General features: G+C 35.8%; 1 protein-coding gene across 1 annotated transcript; it reads right to left on the bottom strand.

Annotated features, from left to right (window-relative positions):
• Positions 1 to 19297: 19297 nt before the first annotated feature.
• On the bottom strand, positions 19298 to 20290 carry LOC104607351 (uncharacterized protein At3g17950). The gene is made up of 2 exons (XM_010272972.3): positions 20084 to 20290; positions 19298 to 19988 (listed from the first exon to the last, which is right to left on the bottom strand). Exons 1-2 carry the CDS (start codon positions 20159 to 20161, stop codon positions 19449 to 19451), a joined length of 618 nt encoding a protein of 205 aa, XP_010271274.1. The 5' UTR covers positions 20162 to 20290; the 3' UTR covers positions 19298 to 19448.
• Positions 20291 to 23671: the final 3381 nt, after the last annotated feature.

Genomic DNA, 23671 nt, shown 5'->3' with positions numbered 1-23671 from the left:
AAGGTTTCGACATTCCCTAATCATACTAGTCCATCTCCACGGGGGTGAGACTATACCATTGAGACAATCTATAACCAGTTTATAGTCTCCTTCGATGGAGATTGCTGGTCCCTGAAGTTAATTGCAATGTTGATAGCCTCCCATGTAGCCCACGCTTCCGAAAGGTTGATTGTCGTGATACCAATCCCTATCGCTTTGGTCCCGAGGACATAACCTTGATGGTTCCTATCAACACACCCAATGGTACAGTTGTCGTTAATCGAACAAGAAGTATCAAAGTTGATTTTGATGCAATCAGTTTTGGACTTATACCACTTAACAAGATTTAAACTTTTACTGTTTGTGTTACCCATGCAAGAAGAAACTTCTTTAATTTCAATCCAGTAAGCAAAAGCTTTGCCAATGATATTCTCTGCATTACTGAAACCTCCATTAAAACATTTATTATTTTTATTCTTCCAAATGAACCAAGAAACACAATCAAAATTTTCTCTTGGGAAATTATCCCTAGAATAACCATTTGGCTTGTTAAGTAAAGACCACCACTACTTGACCGACGAGAAAGAGTTCCCGAGAATTGGAAATTCCTCATCACATCTACTCCAGATTTGTTTAGATTTTTCACATCTAATAAACAAGTGATCAAAGTCCTCTACCTCCCCACAAAAGACACAAGTTGGATCAATTCCTAGACCCCTAGCTATAAGATTTTTTTTTTTTGTGAAAAGTCTATTATTTAATAAGAGATAGAGAAAAATTTTAATTTTTGGGGGGAGCATGAGCTTCCAAAAATTAATTTGATAGTTGGCAGTAAGACTCTCACCACTATTAAACCTACACTCCTCTTCATAAGCTTTTTTAATCGAGAAGTTACCATTCGGGGTGAATTTCCAAACTCTTTCATCTTCATAGTCCCCATAGGGAATTAATATAGGCTGGATACACTTCCAAGCTTGGTAAGTTGTAATAGACTTAATAAGATCCTCTTTCCACACTCTCATGTCAAAGTCCATTACCCCATTAACCGTCAAATCCATATCAATCAAATCTCTCATATTTTTAAATTCAATCAAAGGACCATTACCAGTCCATGAATCCAACCAGAAATTTACATTTTTTCCATTGTCAATTCTCAACATAGAACCCCTTTCAATAAGCTCTCTTGAAGTCAAAAGGCCTCTCCAAGCCCAAGAAGAGCTATTCTTTTCTTTTTTCTTTTTTCTTTTTTTTTTTTTTTTGCATCTTAGAAATTGTTGTTATTAAGGTATTTATTAGTCACAACCTTGACCCAAAGGTTATCATGGAAATTTAAAATTTTCCACCCCAACTTAGCAAGAAGGGCCTTATTCATCCATTTGAGATTCCTCACACCTAATCCACCCCATTTTTTGGGATAGCAAATTTTTGAGATTCCTCACACCTAATCCACCCCGTTACAAATTTAAAGCTTAGTATAGTGTTCATTATTTTTTATGGATTAGTATATTGTTTATTTGGTTACTCATACATTTATAAATGAACAAAGGATCCAAACAATCTGCCCTCAGGTTTACAAAATTTGGTGATGATTGCAAGGTTTCATGCTCCTCTTATTCATGAGACTGTAAGTAGGGGCGCCAATCATATTCTAAAATTCAATTTCTTCGACATAATAGAGTCAAATTCGGATACTTTGAATATTATTATTGGTCAAATTCAGATATCCTATTCATATTGTTTAAGTAATTGAATTGAATTTGGATATGACCTTATTAAATTCGATAAATGTCAGAATTGGCCGATTATTTAATTCTTATATATAATATATAAAATATTTAAATATTTTATATAATTAATATATATAATAATTAACTTACGTAAACAATTCATATATTTATATACTTCATATAAATAAAATATTGATTTTATATATTTATAGATAATCTAAAATAAATAATCAATCAAACCGAATATTCAAATATTTAATCGAATTCAAATTCAAATATTTTCTTATTCGGTTATAATTTAAACCATTTACACAATTACACCCCTAACTGTAAGGCCTAATGGTAAAAGGTTCACACACATGTCAGAACCAAATCTGAACTTGGTTTTAGATCATAATGAATATGGTGAAGTACAATGCACTCCACCGCGGAAATCTGAAATTACAGCCCCCATAGTCTACAAGTAGCCCCCTATAAACTACATCATGCCCGTGAATTTGGCATCGATCCACGGTCGAGATTAATCCCACCTGTACGGTGGGGCTAAAATTCTGGGGTGGGCTGAACAATCATTCTTCCTAATAAACATCAAGATAACAGTTTTGGGAATTGTGATTGGTTATTCGGCCAGGTTCACATACTTGTGTTCAAACCAAAACTGGACTCTATAGTTTCTTTGCCAACTTGAGGTGCAATTAGAGCGTGTCTTGTTTTGTGGAGCTCTCAAAATAGAAGTTGTGGCATGTTGGATCCAAAAATATTTGGTTGCAGTGCAATTTTATTTGCACTAGTACGAATGCATGGGAGTACAAATGAAAAGAATGCAAATTCTGGTTTAATTTTGCTTTGGGGTTTACCTTATTCTGCTTCAGGTCTTATTTTACTTCATTTGTATTGAATTCAAACATAATAAGATAATATCTGAGCATTTGCACTACTATAATTTTGCATTAGTACAAAAAACTTGCATTGCAACCAAACACATAAAGGAGGTAAATAAGTGTTTTGCCAAAATGGTCTTGGATTTGGGGAAGATTTAGAAAAAAAAAAAGGAAAGAAAGATTACAAGAGTTAAGGGTTGATTTTTGAATTAAAAACTACAAAGAAGTCTTGTATCAATCTCCTCTCTCTTTCTTTCATACTGGATAAAAAGTCTACACCTCTCATAAATCAAAGCCAAACCACATGTACACTTTTATTTAGGGGATGTTAATTTTTTTGGATTTTGAGAGGGGGGAAAGTTGGTCAATGGAATTGACCAAGAAACTCATGTTCTTTTTCAAACTTAGGTGGGACCAGGGAAAGTTTATTTTCCTTTGTATCACTCATTCGGGTAAGTGATACCCATCTCTGTGGATAAGTAACTCTTCCACCTGGGGAAAGTTGCCAACACTTGGATGGAACAAAAATGCATCTTTTAATAATAGTTTTTTATGGCTAAAATGGTCATTAGAATATTTATCTGGGAAATAAAAGAATATGGGTAAATGTACTTACCCAGTACCTAGATAAATGCATTAATAACTTACCAAAAAGCAAACATAACCTTAATGGTATATTTTCAAAACTTGTGTGATGAATAAGAAAGTGGCAATTAACAGGCAAGATTGGTTTTCATAGCACCAATTGGAAAGCAAGCAAACCATGGCGGTACTCTGCTCCAGCTCTACTGAATCATAGACTAGTGTTTGTTCTGGATTTTAAGATCTCACATCCTCACACTTAAGGGAATAGATCATGAGTGGCAAAGAGGGTCAAAACATAGCTACAGCCTACAAAGCCCATACATGTCCAAGCATTCAAATAGATAAAACTAAAAATAGATGATAGTAGCTAAATTCAATCACCTCGCTCTGAACTAGCTGCTATGGGTCCATCTCTTGATTGGAGCAGACATGCTTTGACAGTATTAATTGAAAGAAATAATACTATAAGCCTCTGAACCACCACTACCCCAACTATTGGCTAAGCAACTAAAGGGTTGTGTTCATTCCTACAATACCCAAAACGTCATTTGGTAATTCTGATTAGAACAACTAGTTCAGTTTGATTAGATTATACTGATCCAAAATCCTTTATGGGACACAGCTTAAGCAACAAAACCAAAGGGTCCAATTGGATGGTTAGGCTTATCAATTATCCAACCCCTTGAGTGGTTTTTTGTCAATAAAGGTTGCAATTCTGTTTTAGGGATGGAACTAGGATTGGATTCTACTTCTACGGGATGGGGACAGAGCAGGGTGCACGTGAAGTCCACCAACCTTTTCCATGGAGAGACTGAAGGTTACGTAGGTTTGATAGGGATAACTTTGAGATAAAAGGGAATCACATTGGAGGATCAAGTGGGACCCATTTAATGGAGATTGATGTGCAATAATACCTAATTGACCATCAGGTAAGAGAAAATTAAGGTTGGCCAACAAATCTATTGAAGATCATTAATGGCATTCCCTTTTATAACATGGATTTCAAAATTGAAATGGGGCGGGCTCCTTAAACATAACCATCCACTATAAAATGGAGAGGAGAGCAACGAGACACCCTCTCTAAGAGGTAACCGGGAGAAAGAGGAAAGGAGGAGCTTTTATTGCAAAAAAGAAAACAGAAGAATTTGAAAGGAGAAGATAGAAGAATTTGAAAGAAGTCTAGCTGGTGTGCAGTTGTTGAAGTTTCAAATTAGATGTTGTTAGCCATGTGCATGTTGAGAGACATGCTCAACTGAAATCATGCTCAAGAACAAAGAATTAGAACTTCGGTTACTCAACCGTTTAAGCTTTAAAACTGCTGCAGCCCCGTGTCATGTGAACCAAAGGATTTAGTCCTTTGAGTCATTGTAATCAAAGAAAGCTCCTATCTAATTATTGCAAACAAGAAATCTTTTACCCAATTGCTGCAACCAAGATATTCATTGAATCATTACAACTAAGGGACCTCCTACAACTAAACTCGTCAAGTTTTACGAGTCGTATCCGTGACAAGCTACAACATACCCGTGACAAAAGAATTAGAGGGTGTTCTTAAAAAAAAAAAAGAGTTTGTACCCCAATTATATTTCTCAAAAAAATATATAATTAAATTTCTTTGAATTTATCTTCATTATTTTTTATGCTCCAAATTTATGCATGAAATTTGACAGAGATAATATGAAAAAAATGAAATAGATTCAATGGAGGTACAAGTTCCTATAAAACTAGAAGAAACAAAGGGAAATTTGAAAGTGACAACAAATGAAGTGCCTTCTATGTGATGTCTTTCGATTGAACACTTGAGAAATGTTGCTCCATTCACATGTTTATATATATGCCAGCTTTAACAAAATTTTGTTGGCTTGTCTTTATTTCGGATGGAGATTCCTCAATTATTTTATTTCAGTTTTTTGGAGGTGCAGTAACTTTATTATACCTCTGGACCTTGTTTCCTCAATTATTTTATTTTAGGCCCAATTTATATTTTTTCAGCATTTAATGTTTTATAAATAAAAAGGCTAAAATGGAGATTTAAGGCCAAAAAGGGGTATTTTTGGCAAAAAAATAGCAGGGGCAAGGTGCCTTTGGCCCCTTAGAACATTCAAATCTTGAGAACTTATCTAAAATCAAAATAAAGATCATCCCAATTGGACAACCAAACTCAAAGTTATAATCTCTAAAAGTTTATATATATATATATATAGTGTACAACCTATGATCTAGTGACTTAGTTGAATGAATCAACATTCAACTGCACAGATTTTTGGCTAAGTCAACAGTAAGGTTGTTCATAACAAGGCCCAACCCGACCAAACCGACCAAATCGACCAACCCGAGTCGGCCGGGTTTTTATCAGCATGGGTCGGTTTTGGGTTGTACAAATTCCTAAACCGATGATTTGGGTCGGTTTCGGTTTTCACATAAGAAAACCGAAACTGACCCAAACCAAACCAACTTATTTCCTAGTTCAAACATGAAATTTCAAAGCCCATTAGGCCACCTAGTTTTTGAATGGTTGCAAAAACTTTGGATTAGTGAATAGTGATTAATGAACAACTTTTGTGATTAACTTTTCATTTAAATTTTATCATAGGAGATGGTTGAAATGATGTTCAATTTATGATTGTTTTTAAAATTAGCAAGATTTTATCACAGGGATGAAGTTAGAACCGAAACCGACCCAACCTGACTCAAACCGACCAGGTCAGTTTTGCTTAACACTGGGTCGCTTTCTGTTTCTATGTCAGGTAACCCGACTAGGTCAGGTTGGTTGAAAAAATCACAATAAACCGACCTAACCCAATCCGTGAACAGCCCTAATCAACAGCTATCATCAATTTTTAGATTTAAAAAATATAGAAAAGGTGTTGAATGATGGTTCAAATGGTTTGACCATCTAGATCAAGTGCGGATCGAAAACATTGGCTTGAACAATTCAGTTGCCCTGGTTGGACAAGTTTTCATCAAGTCAACAATTATTTATAAATTTTTGGAATTTTAAAAAATTGAACACAAAAAAGGAGCCCATAGTTCAAACGATTTGACCGTCTAAGTCAGTTGTGGATTGAAAACATTAGCTTCAGCTGGTGTTAGAGAGTACGGGACTGAATCCAGTAGGTACAACATATGAAACACATTCAGTTAACACTTATAAATATTTTGACAACTACTAAAAAGTTGTCTTTAATCTCTTTCAAGGGTAGATTAGGGGTATTTCAAGGGACACAGGTGTCAAAAGAAATTGAAAGTACTTATTTAATATGCTTACGATGTCGTGCCCACCGGATCCAAACTTAGAGAGTACCTTCCATTGGTCTTCTTCTGAAACCAAGACTAAATAAGATATAGCTAAAGCTTCTAATAGACTATAGATTTATAGACCTACATTAAAAATTCTCGAGGGTCTCTGTGCATAATCCCAACAATCTATGGTTTGTATTCCGATTAATATCTAGTTTGGGACCGATTCTTTGTTGATCCCAATCAATTAAGGCCTAAATCAATTATATAGGTCCCGTGTTGCAGTCTTTTTTCATTTATTTCATAACAGATCTAGCCATTAAAAATCAGTGCGTCGAAAAGACGTTTAAAACCCATTTTGGGAAGATCTCTAATGAAGCTTTTCACATTTTTCTTGCTTTATTCTCACATGGAAAGACATGGAAAGATGCACAGTAGCCAAACTAGCTTCGACCTATTCAGATCTTCATGCAAAAGCTCAATGCATGTTTTGATTATCACTTTGTCAGAGATACCAAAAGATCTTCCCAAAATGACTTGCCAAACAGACCCATAGTTAATAATATATAGACATGTCCTGGTGTTCATGTAATTTTTGTTATGTTTTATGTCTAAAAGGATAAATTTTTAGATAGTATATAAGATAATTTTGGTTAAAACACTTGTTTTATCAACATATAAACTAGTTTACCATTTACCATAAAAAGGTTATATTATAAAAAATGAAGTTCCAGTTTTCATTATCATAGGTAATTATAGGTCTACAACCTGAATTGTTTTTCTTTTTGTCAGTTCTAAAAACAAATCAAAACCATTCGGCTTAAAAACAAATTATTTCTTAAAATAAAAACACAAAAACCATGTTCTTGGTTGTGTATGTGCGTTTTTGTTTTCAAAACTGAAGCCAAAAACATGTTTTTGAATATAATTTTAAAAGCATGTTTTCATTTGATTATTTAACAACATAGTCTACAAATCATATAATTTCTAATGCTAGAAAGTACTTTTTTTTTTGTTTTAAAACCCATTAATTTATTGGTTCCAAAAACATGTATTGTTTTTTTAAACAAAAACATGTTTTTGTCTTTTGCTAATTTGACAATTCTAAAAACAAATGAAAACAAAAACATTCATATTATAAAACGCCACCATAGATGTCAAGTATGATCTGGTCAGATCTGATTTTCCTGATTATTAATTGGTTTGGTTCTGGGTTTATATCATAGAACCGATAAAGAACAATCTGGTTTAGGACTGGTCACAAATTTAGCCGTGAATCAACCTATTGATTCAAAATTTGACTATTCTACAACAATCTGCCAACAAGTTCACAAATTTAGCAGTGAATCAAAATTTGAATGGCTTCATGCTTCTTGTCTATGTATCAGAATTAGGGGTGCAACTTAGGTGAGCTCAATCCGAGCCTGAACTGACCCAGCCCGCAATTTTACATGGGTTAGGCTTGGGCCGAAAAGTTTGAGCTTTTAAATTTTTTGGTTGGGCTCAAGCTTAGCCCTTAAGAAGTCCAAACCCAGCCTGACTTTATCCTAATCCGAGCCAGACTCAATTACATGCATGTATTTGTGTATATATAAACAGTAAACATATATTTGCATGCATATATTCATATATTTTTAATAAACTATACATGTATGCATATATGAATACATATATACATATGTATATTCAGTTTTAATGTAGACTAATAGACCAACTTGAGCCCGGCCTAAGCCCAAACCCAACTTAAATACATCAAATTTTAGTATGAACTGAGCTTGGGCTAAATGGTTCGAGTTTCTTAGGATTGGACCAGGGTTAAGTTAAAGCCCAGCCCAGCCCGCCTGACTTGCACCTTTAATCAAAATATTCTTGTTATGAAAAAGAAAACAATTATTAGGATTTAGGAAGGAAGCAAAGGTAGCTCAAAGGGGTCAGACAGACTCCATACAGGATCATCACATGGAGAATCATGTGACCAATTATAACCATCCATTGCAAGGGGGCCCTTTGCCCTTTGCCCTTTGGATTGTAGTTCAATTAGTCTACAGTTCCAGTCATCATATAAATGGGTCAATCACTATACACCACGTCAGCTCAGTACACACGGGTCCCACATGTATATCAGGCTGGCATGGTAAATCATCATTCCAGGTCTCTGCTTCTGCTACAACCAAGAGAGACTTTATCAGTGACCCAGCTGGCACCTTCCCTTCGAAGTCTTTGGAAGGGGACATATATGCTCCCTCAATCCTTGTCAGTCCTCTCCTCTGCTTTCAATTTTTTATTGTGTGTGTTTGCTTTTGTAAAACTACATTTTGTACTAATTTTAGCCATCAAAGCCTTTTCTTTATGTCATTAATTTAGAGAATACCAAAAAAATACTTTATGTCTATTTGGAAGTGCTTTTAGCTTTGCAAAGTGGGGCCAACCCGAAAAGCCTTCAAACAATACTTGGTATCATTATACAGACATTTAGATGGTTCTTTATACTTGTACAAGCCTCTTCTAATAACCTCTTCAAAGCAACTGAACCAAAATTAAACCTCCCCAAATAGGCCCTTTATTGACAGGGGCCTTTCAACTCATTGTCCTTGGCAATGACATAAGGACCCTTTTACGTTTCTCAAGATATAGAGGGTAACAAGTAGCGAACCCTAATCAATCATTATGTTGAGGTGTTTGGCTTCAAAAACCATCTTGACTCTTGAGCAGGTCTCACATTTAGGCTAGTGAATAATGACAACATTGCCCCTTGAAAGAGGTGATGCTACAAGTCAATATAAAATGCATCCAATTCATATAAATAATTTTTATTCACACAACACCATTACTGTGTATTGGGATTTGGGAACATCTCCCTATAAATGAAAATGAAAAGGGAGATATTCTCAATACACAACTGTTATTCTTCCGTGGATAGGGATGTGGGAATAACTTGTGGGTAGCACATCTGAACCCATAATATTAGTAAGTACACTTCATTAGATCCATTTAAGCCAATTTTGGTAATTATATATTAAAACCTTCCTTCTATATTAGAGAAAATTTCATATTTGTACTTGTTCTGTAGGAGTAGTGTCAAGTTAGTACTTAAATGACATGTAAAAAAACAAAAATGCTCTTTCTGAAGAAAAATGGGGACGGAGGATACTAATCAAAACTCTAATTCAAAAGTTTCTTTTTCCAATATCTTCAATTTTAGTTGAAAAAAAAAAAAAAATCAACGGCTTTCCAAAACGGGAGTCCCTCAAATGCAAGCAAGGGTGAGCTTATAAAAGAACTAAGAAGGATTTGAGACATTTGGTAAAACAGATCTTCTACATGAAAATCTCCAAAACTTGCACTACAGAAAGAACAAATAATGAACAAATTAAAGAAACAACATTACCTGAAAGTATGAAGGAGAAAGGGGAAATAACGAACTAGATTTTTAGTCTTTGACAGACCCAGAGAAGGAGAAAGAGGAGGCCGCAATATTCCTTGTGTTGATCTTCAGCGCTACAAAAAATCGTAACTCCACCACAAATCAATATACGTTTAAGCTTCAATTTCTTCTATCGTTCTAGAGAAGTCTCAGATTCATTACTAAAAAATTGCAATTGAATACAATCTCTTCTCAGTTCTTAGTCTCCCAACTCTGTAAAACCGAGATCAAAACTAGAAATCTAAAAAACTACAACATTGGAGAGCCTGCCAGGCGGACCATATATCCCATAATCTCATATAAGGAATCTTCAGAACTAGCAATCCTGCAAGGTACCATACTCTGTTTTCAGTGAAAAACCTCAAATTTCTCTCCACAACCTCTCCAAACTCCTCAAAATGTAATTGGATTCTTCCCCTTTTCTTTGAAAATCATCAAAGAACGACAAAATCGACGAATAACGATGCTTCAATTTTATTCATTTTTCTCTCTTAGTATCTTGGCACAAAACTCCAGGAAAACATAAATTAATGACAAAAACTTGGAAGAAATAACTCCTAATCGTTTAAGAACAGAAGAATTTCACCATTTTAGCATCCAATTCCTCTTATTTTTCTTTTCTTTTTTTTTTTTTTTTGTTTCCCTCTCCACAATCTGATGGAACGAAATGCCCTCTCTCCCTTCCAAACCAGATTTTATATCCCCTGTCCCTCGTTGCTCCCTCCCTTCTTCTCCGTTATTGTTCATTCGCATTTCTCAGTATGGCTTATGTAATCAATCTCCACCAAAGCTTGAAAATTTGTTCTTTTGGTCTCTGGGTTTTGACAAATTAACTCGTTAATCATTACACGATTGGAACCTGGGCTCCGACGGATGAAGACAAGCTAGTTTTCAATAACAACAGAGAGAATAGACTCTCCAGCACCAACACTCTCAATATATTTGCCGGATTTGAGAAACCTGGCGATCCTCCCCACAGGGAACTGCAGACTGGCCTTTGAGAAACCGATTTGGAAGCCTTTGGCTTTCCCCTGCCACCCTTAGTTGAAGCTGAGGAACTCATCTCTCTCATATTCAGTTCTGATCGATGGTATTACTGTGTTACATTCGTCCAAGGAAGAAGAAGTCTGTTCTTTCAATGATACGACTGATTAAATCTTCATTTGTGCAAATTAAATCCAACTAATCATTGCATAACCAATAAAAGATATAATTAATGGGTCTTTATTAAAAAATGGTCTTAGAACTCGTGTTTCATATAAATATATATATATATATATATATATATATATATATATATTATTTATTTTTTTTTTTATTTTACACTATTTGTATTCATATCCCCTTGGTTTTCGCATTTGATGAACTATTCTCCTAACAAATGAAAATGTTTTACCAACCCAAGACTCTCTGTCCAAATCCTCTGCAGTGTTGTTTTGTTTATCTAAAAAAAAATACTGGGCCAACATTAACGTAATGAACAAAACTCTCAAGTTAGAAATTTCAAAGTTGTCATCACTTCAAGAAGATTGAGATATGACTACTTGTATTTATCCATTTTGTTTTTGGCATTTCATCAAACTGTTCTACCTAAAAAACGCAATTGCTTTACTGCGAATGAAAGGTGTTTATCAGGAGGTTAGATCTTTCTTGCAACAAAAAATTGTTCCAACACATTTTAATATGACCTATGTCCACACATCGCAGACATGGTGGATTCTCACTCCAGATCTGGTATCCACATTTATACCCATGGAGTACCACCCCCTTGTATTAGTAACATCTCCCATGAATAACAATAAGTGAGATATCCCCAATGCGTATCCGTAATGTCCCGTAGGTAGTGATGTTGGAACAATTGATAGACAGAATATCCGAACAGGTGGGTCCCACTTTCATGGTGAGATATATGGATAAAGTGTTGGCACCATTTTTTGTTGTGAGCAAATCCCACTCCTTTCAATAGGGGCATTGCGCGTGAAGGGAATAGTGATTTGGAGGAAGCAAAAAAGGTTCACATGACAAGTGAGTGAATGCAAAGGGGAATGTGCAGTATGAGACATCATTCGAGTTCAAATGCAACTTTATGGTCATGACTTTGTCCTTGAGTTGGGAGAGACAACTCAATTATGTTTCCATGTTGTTTCACGTGCCAACTTGGGACACATGTGAAACACCACAAGTACTGTAACAATTAAAATGGCCCACGAGCTAGTCATGCTTGAATAATTACGAGGAATACCCCCTTACTAAGAATTATTTCAATTTTTAAATTTTTTATATTAGACATTTAGATTAAGCTTTTTATTTGATTTAAGAGATTTACCATGTTTTATTTAGAGAATCATTCTAAACTATGGTGTAATTATAATATCATTTAATTTGAAATTTACTATTTAACTATAAAAATTAAATTAGAAAAACTAACATGGATCTTACATCTTTGTAATTAACAATCTATTCTGACCTATTTTATTTGAAAATCACTATTAATTTATGTTGTTTTTAATATGATTTAAGAGATTCACTGAGGTCTTATTTGTAAATAGTAACCCACTTTAATTGGTATTTACTATTTGTTTGATAAATTTAGTTTTAAAAGCTAAATCAGGTTACGCTTCCAAAAAGAATTAAATCTAGTTTGCAATTAATAAACTATTTCATCTAAAAGAATGAAACTCACACCATTCGTATTAATTGTTTAGTCACTTTTATGAATTTATTTATTTTATTTGGGAAAATTCCTTATCAATACCCTGTACTTCGGCTCGAGTGACAATTTGGTCCCTGAACTTTAAAATGCGATAATTCAATATCTGAACCTTCAGAATGTGACAATTCAGTACTCGAACTTTCAAGGTGTGACAATCCAATACCTATCGTTAACTAGTCTGTTAATCAGTTGTTAAGTGACATTTGAAAAGTCAAAAATTCCCTAAGAATGTCATTTAATTCTCTTTATCAACCATCCAAACATTGACAATAAAATGAACAGTTCCAAATTCTAGATTCTTCTAAACAGTCACCAACGTTTTTTGAATAGAAGAGGCTGGGATTTAGGACTGTTCAGTTTTTTGTCAACGTTTAGATAGTTGATAAAGAGAATTACATGGCTTTTGAATGGCATTTTTGACTTTTCAAATGTCACTTAACGACTGATTAACGGCAGGTATTGGATTGTCACATTTTGAAAGTCTTGGTATTGGATCACTTTGAAAGTTCGGGTATTGGATTGTCGCATTCTAAAGTTCGGGGACTAAATTGCCACTTGAACCAAAATAGAGGGTACTGATCAGGAATTTTTCCTTTTTATTTTTATTCATTTAATATTTTAAATATTTTTTAAGTTAAATTATTTGTTTAGTCGTTACTTTTGAAATGGTTATGTTTGAATAAAATTCAGTTACTACCATAACATTCGAAGTGACCACTTTTTAGGGATTAGGAAGTTACCTGTGTGAATTTTAAGATAGTGGAGTTATCACTTTTTTGTGAGTGGATAAACTTTTTTTTAATTGAAATTTTATAATGCCACGTCTATAAACGGTGGGTCGGTCGGGGCGGGGCGGGTCAGGTTATGGCATTATTGGGCCAAAATGGGTCGCAATGCCTTTCGGGTTGGGTCGGTAAAGGCTACCCTAACCCAAAATATTCATGTCAGTGTTGAGTGTTGACCCACCTGTCAATGGGTCAATATTTTAACTGTTTAAATCAGTTGGTCTTTGACCAAATTAATGATTTTTATCAAGGGAAAAGTGGACTGCAATCCATCTCAGAAATCTGAAATTGCACCCCTCCTAGTCTACTAGTAACCCCCTTATAAACTGCATCCTGTCCATGTCCATGAATTTGACATCAATCCACCCCTAAAAATTTTAACTCCACCCTAAGAATGGACTGAACTATAAAAACCCCTCTTACCAGAAATATGGATTGAACCGTCGTGCTCAAATGATTTGAATGATTCAATCATCAACACCGGTTTGAAAATATATGATTTCACCTGACCCAACCCGGATGGGTTAACGGGTAGGATCAATTTTTTGCCAGGTCTACTTAGTAGACCCTTCACTGTGGAATCCCATTGTTTTGGACAGTTCCAAAACTGTGGCTGGGGATATTGGTCTTCTTCTGAAGATTCTGGCAGACCCTTTTGTTAAGTTTTGCAGAGTAGTACTTCTGGTTGAATGGCTTCATGCTCCTCCTTTTCTGGACAAACACTGCTTTGGACTGTAGATAGATGTACCGCCTCTCATCTTGTTAACTAAATACCAACAAATAATATAAAGGCAATGGGAAGAATATATAGTTTAATAATTGGGTCAATTAGATTAGACTTCTTCCCTGCAGAGTGTAGACCATCACACTTATTCTTGCCACGTGGATCAACAATGTTGCCACTTCGAACCACCAAGTGGACCGGAGAGACTCTGGGCTGACAAGCATGAGAATGCAAGTTTGAGCCTAAGAGCTGAGACCATCATTGAATAATGGTTTTTTCTGTTTAGGTTCAATCACTTTTTCATATATATCAAATTTAACATTATTAGTTAGCTTCTGAACTGGAAGTGTAAACAGTAATGAGATTTTATTGGGATTTTCATGGTTAGGAATGATGCAAAAGAGATGCTAATCGTGGGTGTGTTACAGGAGAAAATGATTTTTGTTTTCTTCTTTAAACTTCAAAATGAGCTTAAATATATAACTATTGAAGCCTTTTAAGGGCCATTTGATAACAGCTGAAGTGGCAAAACTGAGAAGCTATTTTTACTTCTCTTTTAGTGAATGAACAAGTTTTCAAGGAGATTGTGTGCTCCTTAATGGATGAAGCAGAAATTGGTTAAATTATAATAGCCTTAAATATTTTATTAATTTTAATTATTTAATTCACTAAAAGACAAAAACAATAAGACATTCAGTTCAGAAGTTCAGTTGTCATAAAAAAGCCCCTAATTTAGATATAACAAGTCCATTGTACCAATATAGACTCACAAAACCCTTGTCTTGGTCTGTGACAATCCAACTAACCAAATTGCTTGAGCAATTTTTGGAACTATTCCCCAATCCCAAAAGTGGATGTAAATATGCAATTTAGTAGAAAGATACAAAATTAATTAAAAAAAAAAAAAAAACTAGTAAAGTATATGTACATTTAGGCCAAAAACGTGTTTGGTGTTGTTTTGTCTTCTGCGGCTTTCTTTGAAAGGAAACGGCTCAATCATGTTTTGGTGTTGTATTACGGTATGTGGGACACATTGAGACCCAACAAGTACTTCGACAATAAAAATGTACATATCCCAACAATTAACAATTCTGATTTGCTACTCCCTTTGACTCTTGGACATATCCAAACGCTCCGTTTGGATAAGCTTTAGCTTTTGAGATTGGGCCGTTGGAAAACAAAAAATGAGCAAAAAAAAGTATTTTGAGCCTTTGTATTAGTTATTTTTTAAAATACAATAATTTAAATAAACACTTTTAGTTTTATGTCCCAAAAACACAAATCCTGAAACTTATCGAAATGCAACATTGACTTTTATCTGCTTTTTGTTTTAGATGTGCACAATTTGGTTATCGAGATAACAGTATAATGTATAACTAGCGGAGGGCGAGGGCTCTACTTCGCAGGCGCTGGAATAGAACCGTTGACCTGTTGATTCGATATTCTGGTCAAAAACTATTGAATTGGTCAATGATCCATTGATCTGAATAGTTAAATCATTGACCTGTTGATTTGTAAAATGGTTTTTAGTTATTTTTTATTTTTTAATTGAAAACCATCTAGTCAATCGGTTCCATTTTATCCTAATCTCGGTCTCTAGTCAAAAATCATTGAATCAGTCAATGATCCATTGACTTGGGCGGTCAAACCATTAACTTGTTCAATGGTTTTTGTTGTTTTTTTTATTTTTTTAATTTTTATTGTTAAAACGGACTATCCATTCGAACTGAACAGTCGAACCATCAACCCGAAAACTGGTGGCCAGAACAATTCCATTTTCAAGTCGTATGAGTCACACGCTTGAATGATATAACACATATGGTACTATTTAATGGACCTCACACACTCAATTTTTTGCATGTAATTTTTGTTGTCAGAACGGATTGTCTATTTTTTTATTTTTTTTAATTGGAAACCGCCCAGGCAACCAATTATGTTTTACCCCAATCCCGGTCCTTGGCCAAAAACCATTGAATCGATCAACGACCCATTGACTTTAGTGGTCGAACCGTTAACCCGTTGACCCATTCAATGGTTTTGGTCATTTTTTTTTTAATTTTGTTTGTCAAAACGGGCCATCCATTCGAACCGGACAACCGAACCATCAACCCAAAAATTAATGACCAAAACGGTTCCATTTTCGAGTTGTATGAGTCACATGCTCGAATGATATAACATCATGGTTTTTAAAACCAACCCAAAGACCGAATTGGTCAGGGTCCGGTTACCGGGTTGAACAGTCCGACCATTCAAATCAAACAGTCGACCTATTCTAAAAAAATGGTCAAAACCGTTCAAACGATTCGATATCTAGTTATTAACAATATTTATAATAACTATTATATATTTATATAATTAGATATTTATAATAATAATATATATAATAACTGTAATATATTTATATAATTAAAAGGAAATGGGTTGCTCTCACGTGGGAATCTACTCCATTTCCATTTACAGCACGGAGAGTACCCCAAGCGTTTTAGTGGTGTAGTTTTCAGATTTTTTTTTTTTTCATCAATAATTAGGATTTAGGACGTAAGGGATCATTAGAGCAAATGTAAAATGAAATTACATGAGGACTGTTTGGCTACATTTTTCTAAAAAATTCGAAGGAAAGAGAAATTACAAAAGTATAAAGTGATGATCATAATGATAATAACAAGAAGAACAAGAATATTGATCATGATCTACCGTCACCATTGCTTGTGCACATGTCCATGTAAGGTGGTATAATTAGCAAAGCATCGGAACGTGAAAAGACACAAAAACCCTTGGCATGATCTGTATCATTATGTGTGAATGCAATGGTGAGGGTAGATCTTTGATCCTACTTGGAAGAGCATGTTTAACATTTATCTGATAATAATGTCGGTGCCCGCAAATTTACTGATAAAGTCTCTAGGTGGTTGTAGGGAAGACATGAGATCGAGTCCCATCTTCTTCAGAGCAGGATTACCGGGTTTAAAGGATTAGGGAAGAGCTGCCCTAGCCCGTTTGCCTAACAAAAAATATAAAAATGTCGGCACAAACAAACCTCTGAAAGACAAACTATAGAATGGATATGTTGCTGACGGTGGGTCCTTTAATTTCTGGCTTCTAAAGCTATCTGGGTCGTCTTTGATCCCCATGGATGAAGCATTCTACAGTTTGTAGCTTAGAAACCGGTTTTATCTTCTTCAGTATACAATCCTGGAGCCTCAAGGGTGTTTTATCTCACTATATTTATGATTCCCGACGTTCTTAGGACTCCATGAAGCTTATTATTACCCTGAATTTCGTACAATTAAAAGACTGCATTTAACCGATGTAAAAGTATATCAATGGCGTTTTACATCGAACTGTTGGCATGTGACCGTTCAATCGAAAAGTATGATAAAAAAAAAAAAAAAGCAGAGTTTTACATTGATTTTATTAATGTAATATTTATATTTTATTTACATCTAAAATTCCACTTCATCCCAATATATGCAAAACTGAATCGAAAATATTTTTAATCCAACCTTCGGCGAAATCAAGGAAATTCTTTAGTCTATTTATACATTTTTATTGGTTCATGTTTTACAAAAATGTATTTTCAACATCAAGATAATTTTTTTGTCGGCTTCAAGAAAAAACACCAGCATTTTAACAATGTTAAATGTATCAATAATGATGTGTCGTTTTATCACTAGTTGACGTCTTTTGCAGCGCGATTGATGCACTATAGATTTTATTCGTTTTTTTTTATTATTATTGTTATTTATTTACTTAGAAATGCAAGGTGGGGAGAGGAACATGAGTGCCAATTTGGCTCTCCAATGAGTAAAAAGTTGCAGCTAATTAAAAATAAGTAAAAGAGTTGAGAAATATGAGCAGGGATAAAAAGACAAAATTTATTGATAGCTTCTGCAGTTCGGCTGTCAAACTGCCAAGCTAAGCTGTAAAATGCCAAATTAATTAAGGAGTCAATGGGGGATTCATCAGGGAACCCTAACAGTATTCAGGGTGGGCTTATTTACTGCATGATTCACCTAATATTGATTTGAGATAGAGTTCCTTCATCCAATCAAGCAATTGTTACTTCAATCACTAGATAAGGTTTCAAATAATTTAGATTTGACCCTCCCAACAGACTGCACATTAACCCCATCTAATCTAGGGCTAAGGTGACTATTCTCCAACCCAATCCAGCTTTTAAAAATTAAAACATTGCGTCCAATGGATGCTTTAATGGTACTCCAAAAAATTAAAAAAAAAAATATGAAAGAGTTGTATAAGTACAGTAGAAGTCAAATAAAGCCCAAATAACCAAAGTGTGTTTGGATCATTGAGGGGGAATGGAATTAGGTCCTACCCTCAATTCAAATTCCAAGCTATTGCACAAGCAAATCCTTGAAAGGAGATGTGACTTGAACTCCATAGAATTTGGCAATAGGCCTAGGACATGATTTGATTCCATTTGCATCCAGGGATTCCATACAAAACCAAACACAGATTAACAGAGTGACTTATTAGGGAAGAATCAACTAGATTTAGGATTTCAGTAACTCGCCACCTACTTAATTGCTGCCTACTGAAGCATTGGCATTGGATTGGAGTGATTATTTACAGCTTTTAGCCCTGAAATTTTGACAATAAAACCAATTATCAACTATGGGGTCTTTTTTAAATTCCATTTCCAATTATCAAAATCTCCACCTAACATAGGATTTAGATTAAGACAAGCTAAACCACCAACCCTTTTCTCTTTAGCCTAATCCAGTGTTTTAATAAGCCAGTTAGCCAGGGCCTCAAAAGAGTATGGAGAGAATGGAATATAGATTCCTTGCAACAGTGAATTCAAAATTCCCTCCATCTCTCCCTCTCTCTCTCTCTCTCTCTCTCTCCAACGCCAAGTCTACTTCACTCTTGTAACACGAGGAGCACTGGAGGAGAGCACGGTCAACCGTCAGACTGGAATCTGGAACCCATCCACCTGACACCCGGACGGATGCATCTCCACTGCAGCACCTCGGATTCCGATCCTACGGTTGACAGCTCGACACTCATCCTGAATCGCTCCAATGCTCTTTCCTTTTCATCCTCCTTTTGAATCTTGCCTTCACCTTTGCTTTTTCAGAATTCTCATCCCTCTCTTTCAATGCATTTACAGCGAGAATCCAAAGACCCAGCCAGCAACGTCTGAGCCTTTACAGAGTTCACAGCACGTGTGCCGTAGAAAAGACGCCACGTTTTACGCAGAATTTTACGTTCATTATTTATTTTTTTTTGCCAAACAGCCCACTAAAAACTAAATCAATTTAAATAAAACTTAAAATCAGAAAAATCCATTTTTATACACTCATCCTCTCAAAATCAACATTACAGAAGATTTAGGACGAAAAGAAGGACCAGATTCGATCCAAATTCTATCCTCCACCACCGCTGCAGATCCCGCTGAGGAGTACCGGGAATCTACAATTGGTTCCCGCCGTCGGAGGAGTCGCGACAGCCTGAGTCGGAGGAAGGACTCTCCCGTCAGCAAACAAGACCCGCCCGTTGCCCGACGGAGCCACCACACCTTCTTCCAGCTCCTCCGCCGCTCCGTAGAATGCCCCATCCCCGAATCTTCGCTCAACTTCCAGGAAGTCGCCCAACGAAGAAGGTCGCGTCGAGTCGTCCCTGCATAGCCTCCACCATCTCCCCCGCCTCTCCGTGGCTGTTGGTGCCACCACCATCACTTTTTTCTTCTTCGGCTTATTCTTCCCCTTCTTAGTACTACTGCTCTTCCTCCCACCGCCGTTACCGCCACCTCCTGTGTTGGCGGAAGCACCACCGGTGACGGCGGAGGAGGCGGATACGACGCTGTTTTCTCTCTGAGAAGATACCCTGAATGAGCCAGACCGGAAGCTCACTCCCATCAATGTCCCTAAGGTCGTGCTCCTATCATGGAAGAACGACCCCGTCGACTGCACCCAAAGAAAAATATAATTGAACCCAGATTACATATTTCACATTAGACCAAGAAAAAAAAGCAGATTTGACTGAGATAGAAGAGGCTGACCTCTGTATCTAGATCGGACGAAGAGACGTCGGAGATTGACGGAGACGAAGGAACTAAATCATTTCCTGGATCCAACATAGCGGCAGCTTCTCCTTACTCTTCTCTGCACTCTGCACAGACACAGACACCAGACCAGACCAAACCAGAGAGAGACAGAGAGAGAGCGCTTCTCTTCAACGAGCTTTAATCCTTTCCACATTTATTATTTTGTACGAGGGAGAGGAGAGATAAGAGGAGATGGCGAGTGATTGTTGCATAGCATTCAAAGACAATTATACCCCTGGAGTTCCCTCATATTGACTGACAAAGACTGCAAAGTAGAAAAGATATAGTGGTGTTATATACGCTGTGGGCGAGCTTTATGAAACATCACCATGGAAATCAACTCCTTTGATCAGACGATGGGCATCTACAATCTATTGAATGGTGTGGGGCCTAGCATCAGACTGGATCTTTATTAACATTGTTTGACCAAGCTGGGTTTGTTGTTGATAGGCTAGGGTACATTGACGACGAGGGACATTATTAGTTCACTGTAGTTAGGGACTTGGGCAAGGAACAGGTGGCAAATTGACGACACCATGAAGGATATACTTCAGCTTCTGAGATCAGAAGATGTCTGAGAAAATGACATAATTATCCTTAGAAGTTAAGCGACCACCCCTGTTGCTGGAAGAGAAGGATTCATGATCTAGATCTGTTTTGGGAGGAGGGGATGACGTGTAGAGCCTGTGGTGGGCCCCACTTTCCCTTGGTGCAGGGGCCATGGCACATGGAAATTTCGGTGCAAAACATGATTTCATTCTCAAATTTGGCTAAGAGAATGACTTCGCTTCCAGGGTATTGACTTTGGTAATGGTATGGTTATAAACTTTTAATGGTCGTATGGGCTTCATATTCATCAATTTCCGTAGTGAAGTGAACTACCATGATTCCTCAACATTTTGCTGGTCCAGATGAGTCCCCCATTTGTGGGTCCCACCTTGATATTTCAAATATCTGGTCTTTGGAGATAAAATCATGTAACCTGCAGTGATTTGGATTCTGAGAATCCAAACTCTCTTAATACTTGAAAATAAAAATGTAAAACCCTCGTTCATCCTATCCTTATAGGGGTGGCAATTTTCTCCGTCCCCAACGGGTATTCGGGCTCCTCGACCCAATGGGGTTGGGTATGGGGTATTTTCATGGGGTCGGGGTCAACGATAGGACTATCTCCGAATCTCTTATCGGGTTCAGGGACGAGGATGGAAAATGCAATTCCCGCCTCGCATTGGCCCCGATTAATATATATATAATATTATATATTATTCATTCTTTTTGTAAAAGATTAAAACTTAAAAACAAAAACTAATACTATTCATTCTAAAAAACACTCTACAAATAGAGAACCCTGAACCCTAGTTATTCACTTCTTCTTCTTTTGTCTTCATCACCGATTCGCTGACCGCCATTGCTGTCGCCACTCTTCCGTCGAACATCGGACGTCGGACGTCTATCGTCGCCAACTACCACTCAATAGAGGACAAAGAGACTCAAAGAAGAAAGAACTGAAAAGTAAAACCCAGTGCTTCAATCTTCCTTCGTCTATCGTCGCCGACTGACGTCGGCGTCACCTCTCTCTCTCTCTCTCACACACACACACACACAATCTCAATCTCTCTTTCTCTCATCAATATTGGGGTCCCCCATCGGCCATCCCTGTCCCCAAATGGTCACATCGGGGATTCAGGTCTCCGACGGGAAATTCATCCCTATCAGGGTCGGGGATGGAAGAGAATTCCTTTCCCTAACAGGGATTGAGGACAGGAATGGAGGGTGATTTGGGGGTCAAGGTCGGGGATGGGAAATATAATCCCTGCCCTAAACCCACCCGGTTGCCATTCCTATATCCTTCTCACATGTGGATTGGATTTAGGCTGCATTTAAAATAAGAAATGCCAAATGTAGTCTTCTTATGTTTTTTATAAATACTTAAACTTCCCTTGACCTTTTAACGTTGCAAAGACCTTCCCTAACCTTTGCTATAGAATATGTTTACTTACCCCATCCTTTAATTGCACATTAGAAACTTAACAGAAATATAAATCTATTGCTCTAATTTTTTTGGAATGCCCAAACTACCCATGAACCATGCTTTTGCTTTTTTTTACCAAATATACAGGTTTAGGGTAGTCTTCTTTGTTGTTTGCAAGTAGGTTTTTTGCAAAATCCTTGAGAAGAGTGAGTTGGGCGAAACTTGGAGAATAAGAAACTAAGCATGAATGATTAATAAAGTTAAAAACTTTAACTTTTTTGGTAGACAAACAAGGGTAATTTGGGAAACTTTTGCACTCCATCCACTAGAATTAATGGAAGGAGTCAATAAGCGTATTTTACACCAAAGGTTAGGGGAGGTCTTCGCAACATTTAAAGAGGAGGGGAGGTTTAAGTAAATGTCAGGGAGGTATAAGTATTTTACCCTATGTCTTGTTATAAATAAGCAATAAATAAGTAAAATAACATAAATAAATACTAAAAGTTTCAATTATTTGATTAAGACATGTAATAAATACATAAACTATCAATTGTCTTTCATATAAAATTTAAATTCTTATTAAATTCAACACCTAATATATAAAGTTTATATGCTTTCCAACAATATGTGAGTCAGAGAGGGTTAGGTTAGCCTTATATCGTATACTACCTATTCCCATACGGGTTGTAGAATCCCAAAATCCGTCCTTCAAGCAAAAAAAAAACCCACCCCGTCAAGGTGGATAGAGGTGGGTAGTGGGTACCCACCAGGTAGGGTAGAAATTGTCATCCCTATTCAGGTAGTCTACTATCTAAGTCATATTTATCAACCTGTGATATTATAAATTGTATAATAAAATTATAAAAAATAGATAAATTGTAGAAAAATACAAAAAAAATAAAAAAAAAAATTATAGAAACTTTTGAAAACATTTGATGTCTCTAATATTATATATTCATCAAATTTAACAAAAATAAGTGTAACAAATTACAAACAGCCAATCTGTAGTGCCAAAAAGATACATTACCTTGAAAACTTTGACCAATTAGAAACCTATGTGAATTTGATTGAGTACCAGTTGATTAGTTACCAATGATTGATTATTAGTCTTTTAGGTATCATACTTTTTTCTAACATAGTGAAACTCTAAGGCCATGTTTGGGAGTGCTTAAGTTAAAAATAAGTGCTTATTTGAATAAGCATTTATTTGCATTTGGCACCCTACTTTTTCAAGTGTTTATTTTTTAAAATAAGCACTTATTTTATATTGGGTCTTTGGTAGTCTTTTTTTCTAATAAGCATTTGTGACTATTTTGCCCTTCATTTTCTTTAAAATTTTCAAAATATACCCTTTGAAAGCACTTTTATAAAAGTACTTTTATGAAATCACTTTTGTAAAAGTACTTTATAAAGTGCTTTCGTAAAAGTACTTTCATAAAAGTGCTTTTATAAAAGTAATTTCTTAAAAGTGCTTTCATAAAAGTAATTCTATAAAAGTGTTTTTACAAAAGTACTTTCACAAAAGTACTTTTATAAAGTTCAACTAGGAATAATTTTATAAGTGGTATTTT

Source organism: Nelumbo nucifera, chromosome 4 (assembly GCF_055504915.1).
Source record: "Nelumbo nucifera cultivar China Antique chromosome 4, China Antique-T2T, whole genome shotgun sequence".
NCBI lineage: Eukaryota > Viridiplantae > Streptophyta > Magnoliopsida > Proteales > Nelumbonaceae > Nelumbo > Nelumbo nucifera.
The sequence above is the reverse complement of the archived record's forward strand: the minus strand, read 5'-3'. Positions and strand labels throughout refer to the sequence as shown.

Coding starts and splice junctions, on each gene's coding strand:
- LOC104607351 (XM_010272972.3), bottom strand. CDS start 20,161: ATGTTGGATCCAGGAAATGATTTAGTTCCTTCGTCTCCGTCAATCTCC. Junction 19,989..20,083: donor CGTCCGATCTAGATACAGAG/GTCAGCCTCTTC, acceptor CTTTGGGTGCAG/TCGACGGGGTCGTTCTTCCA.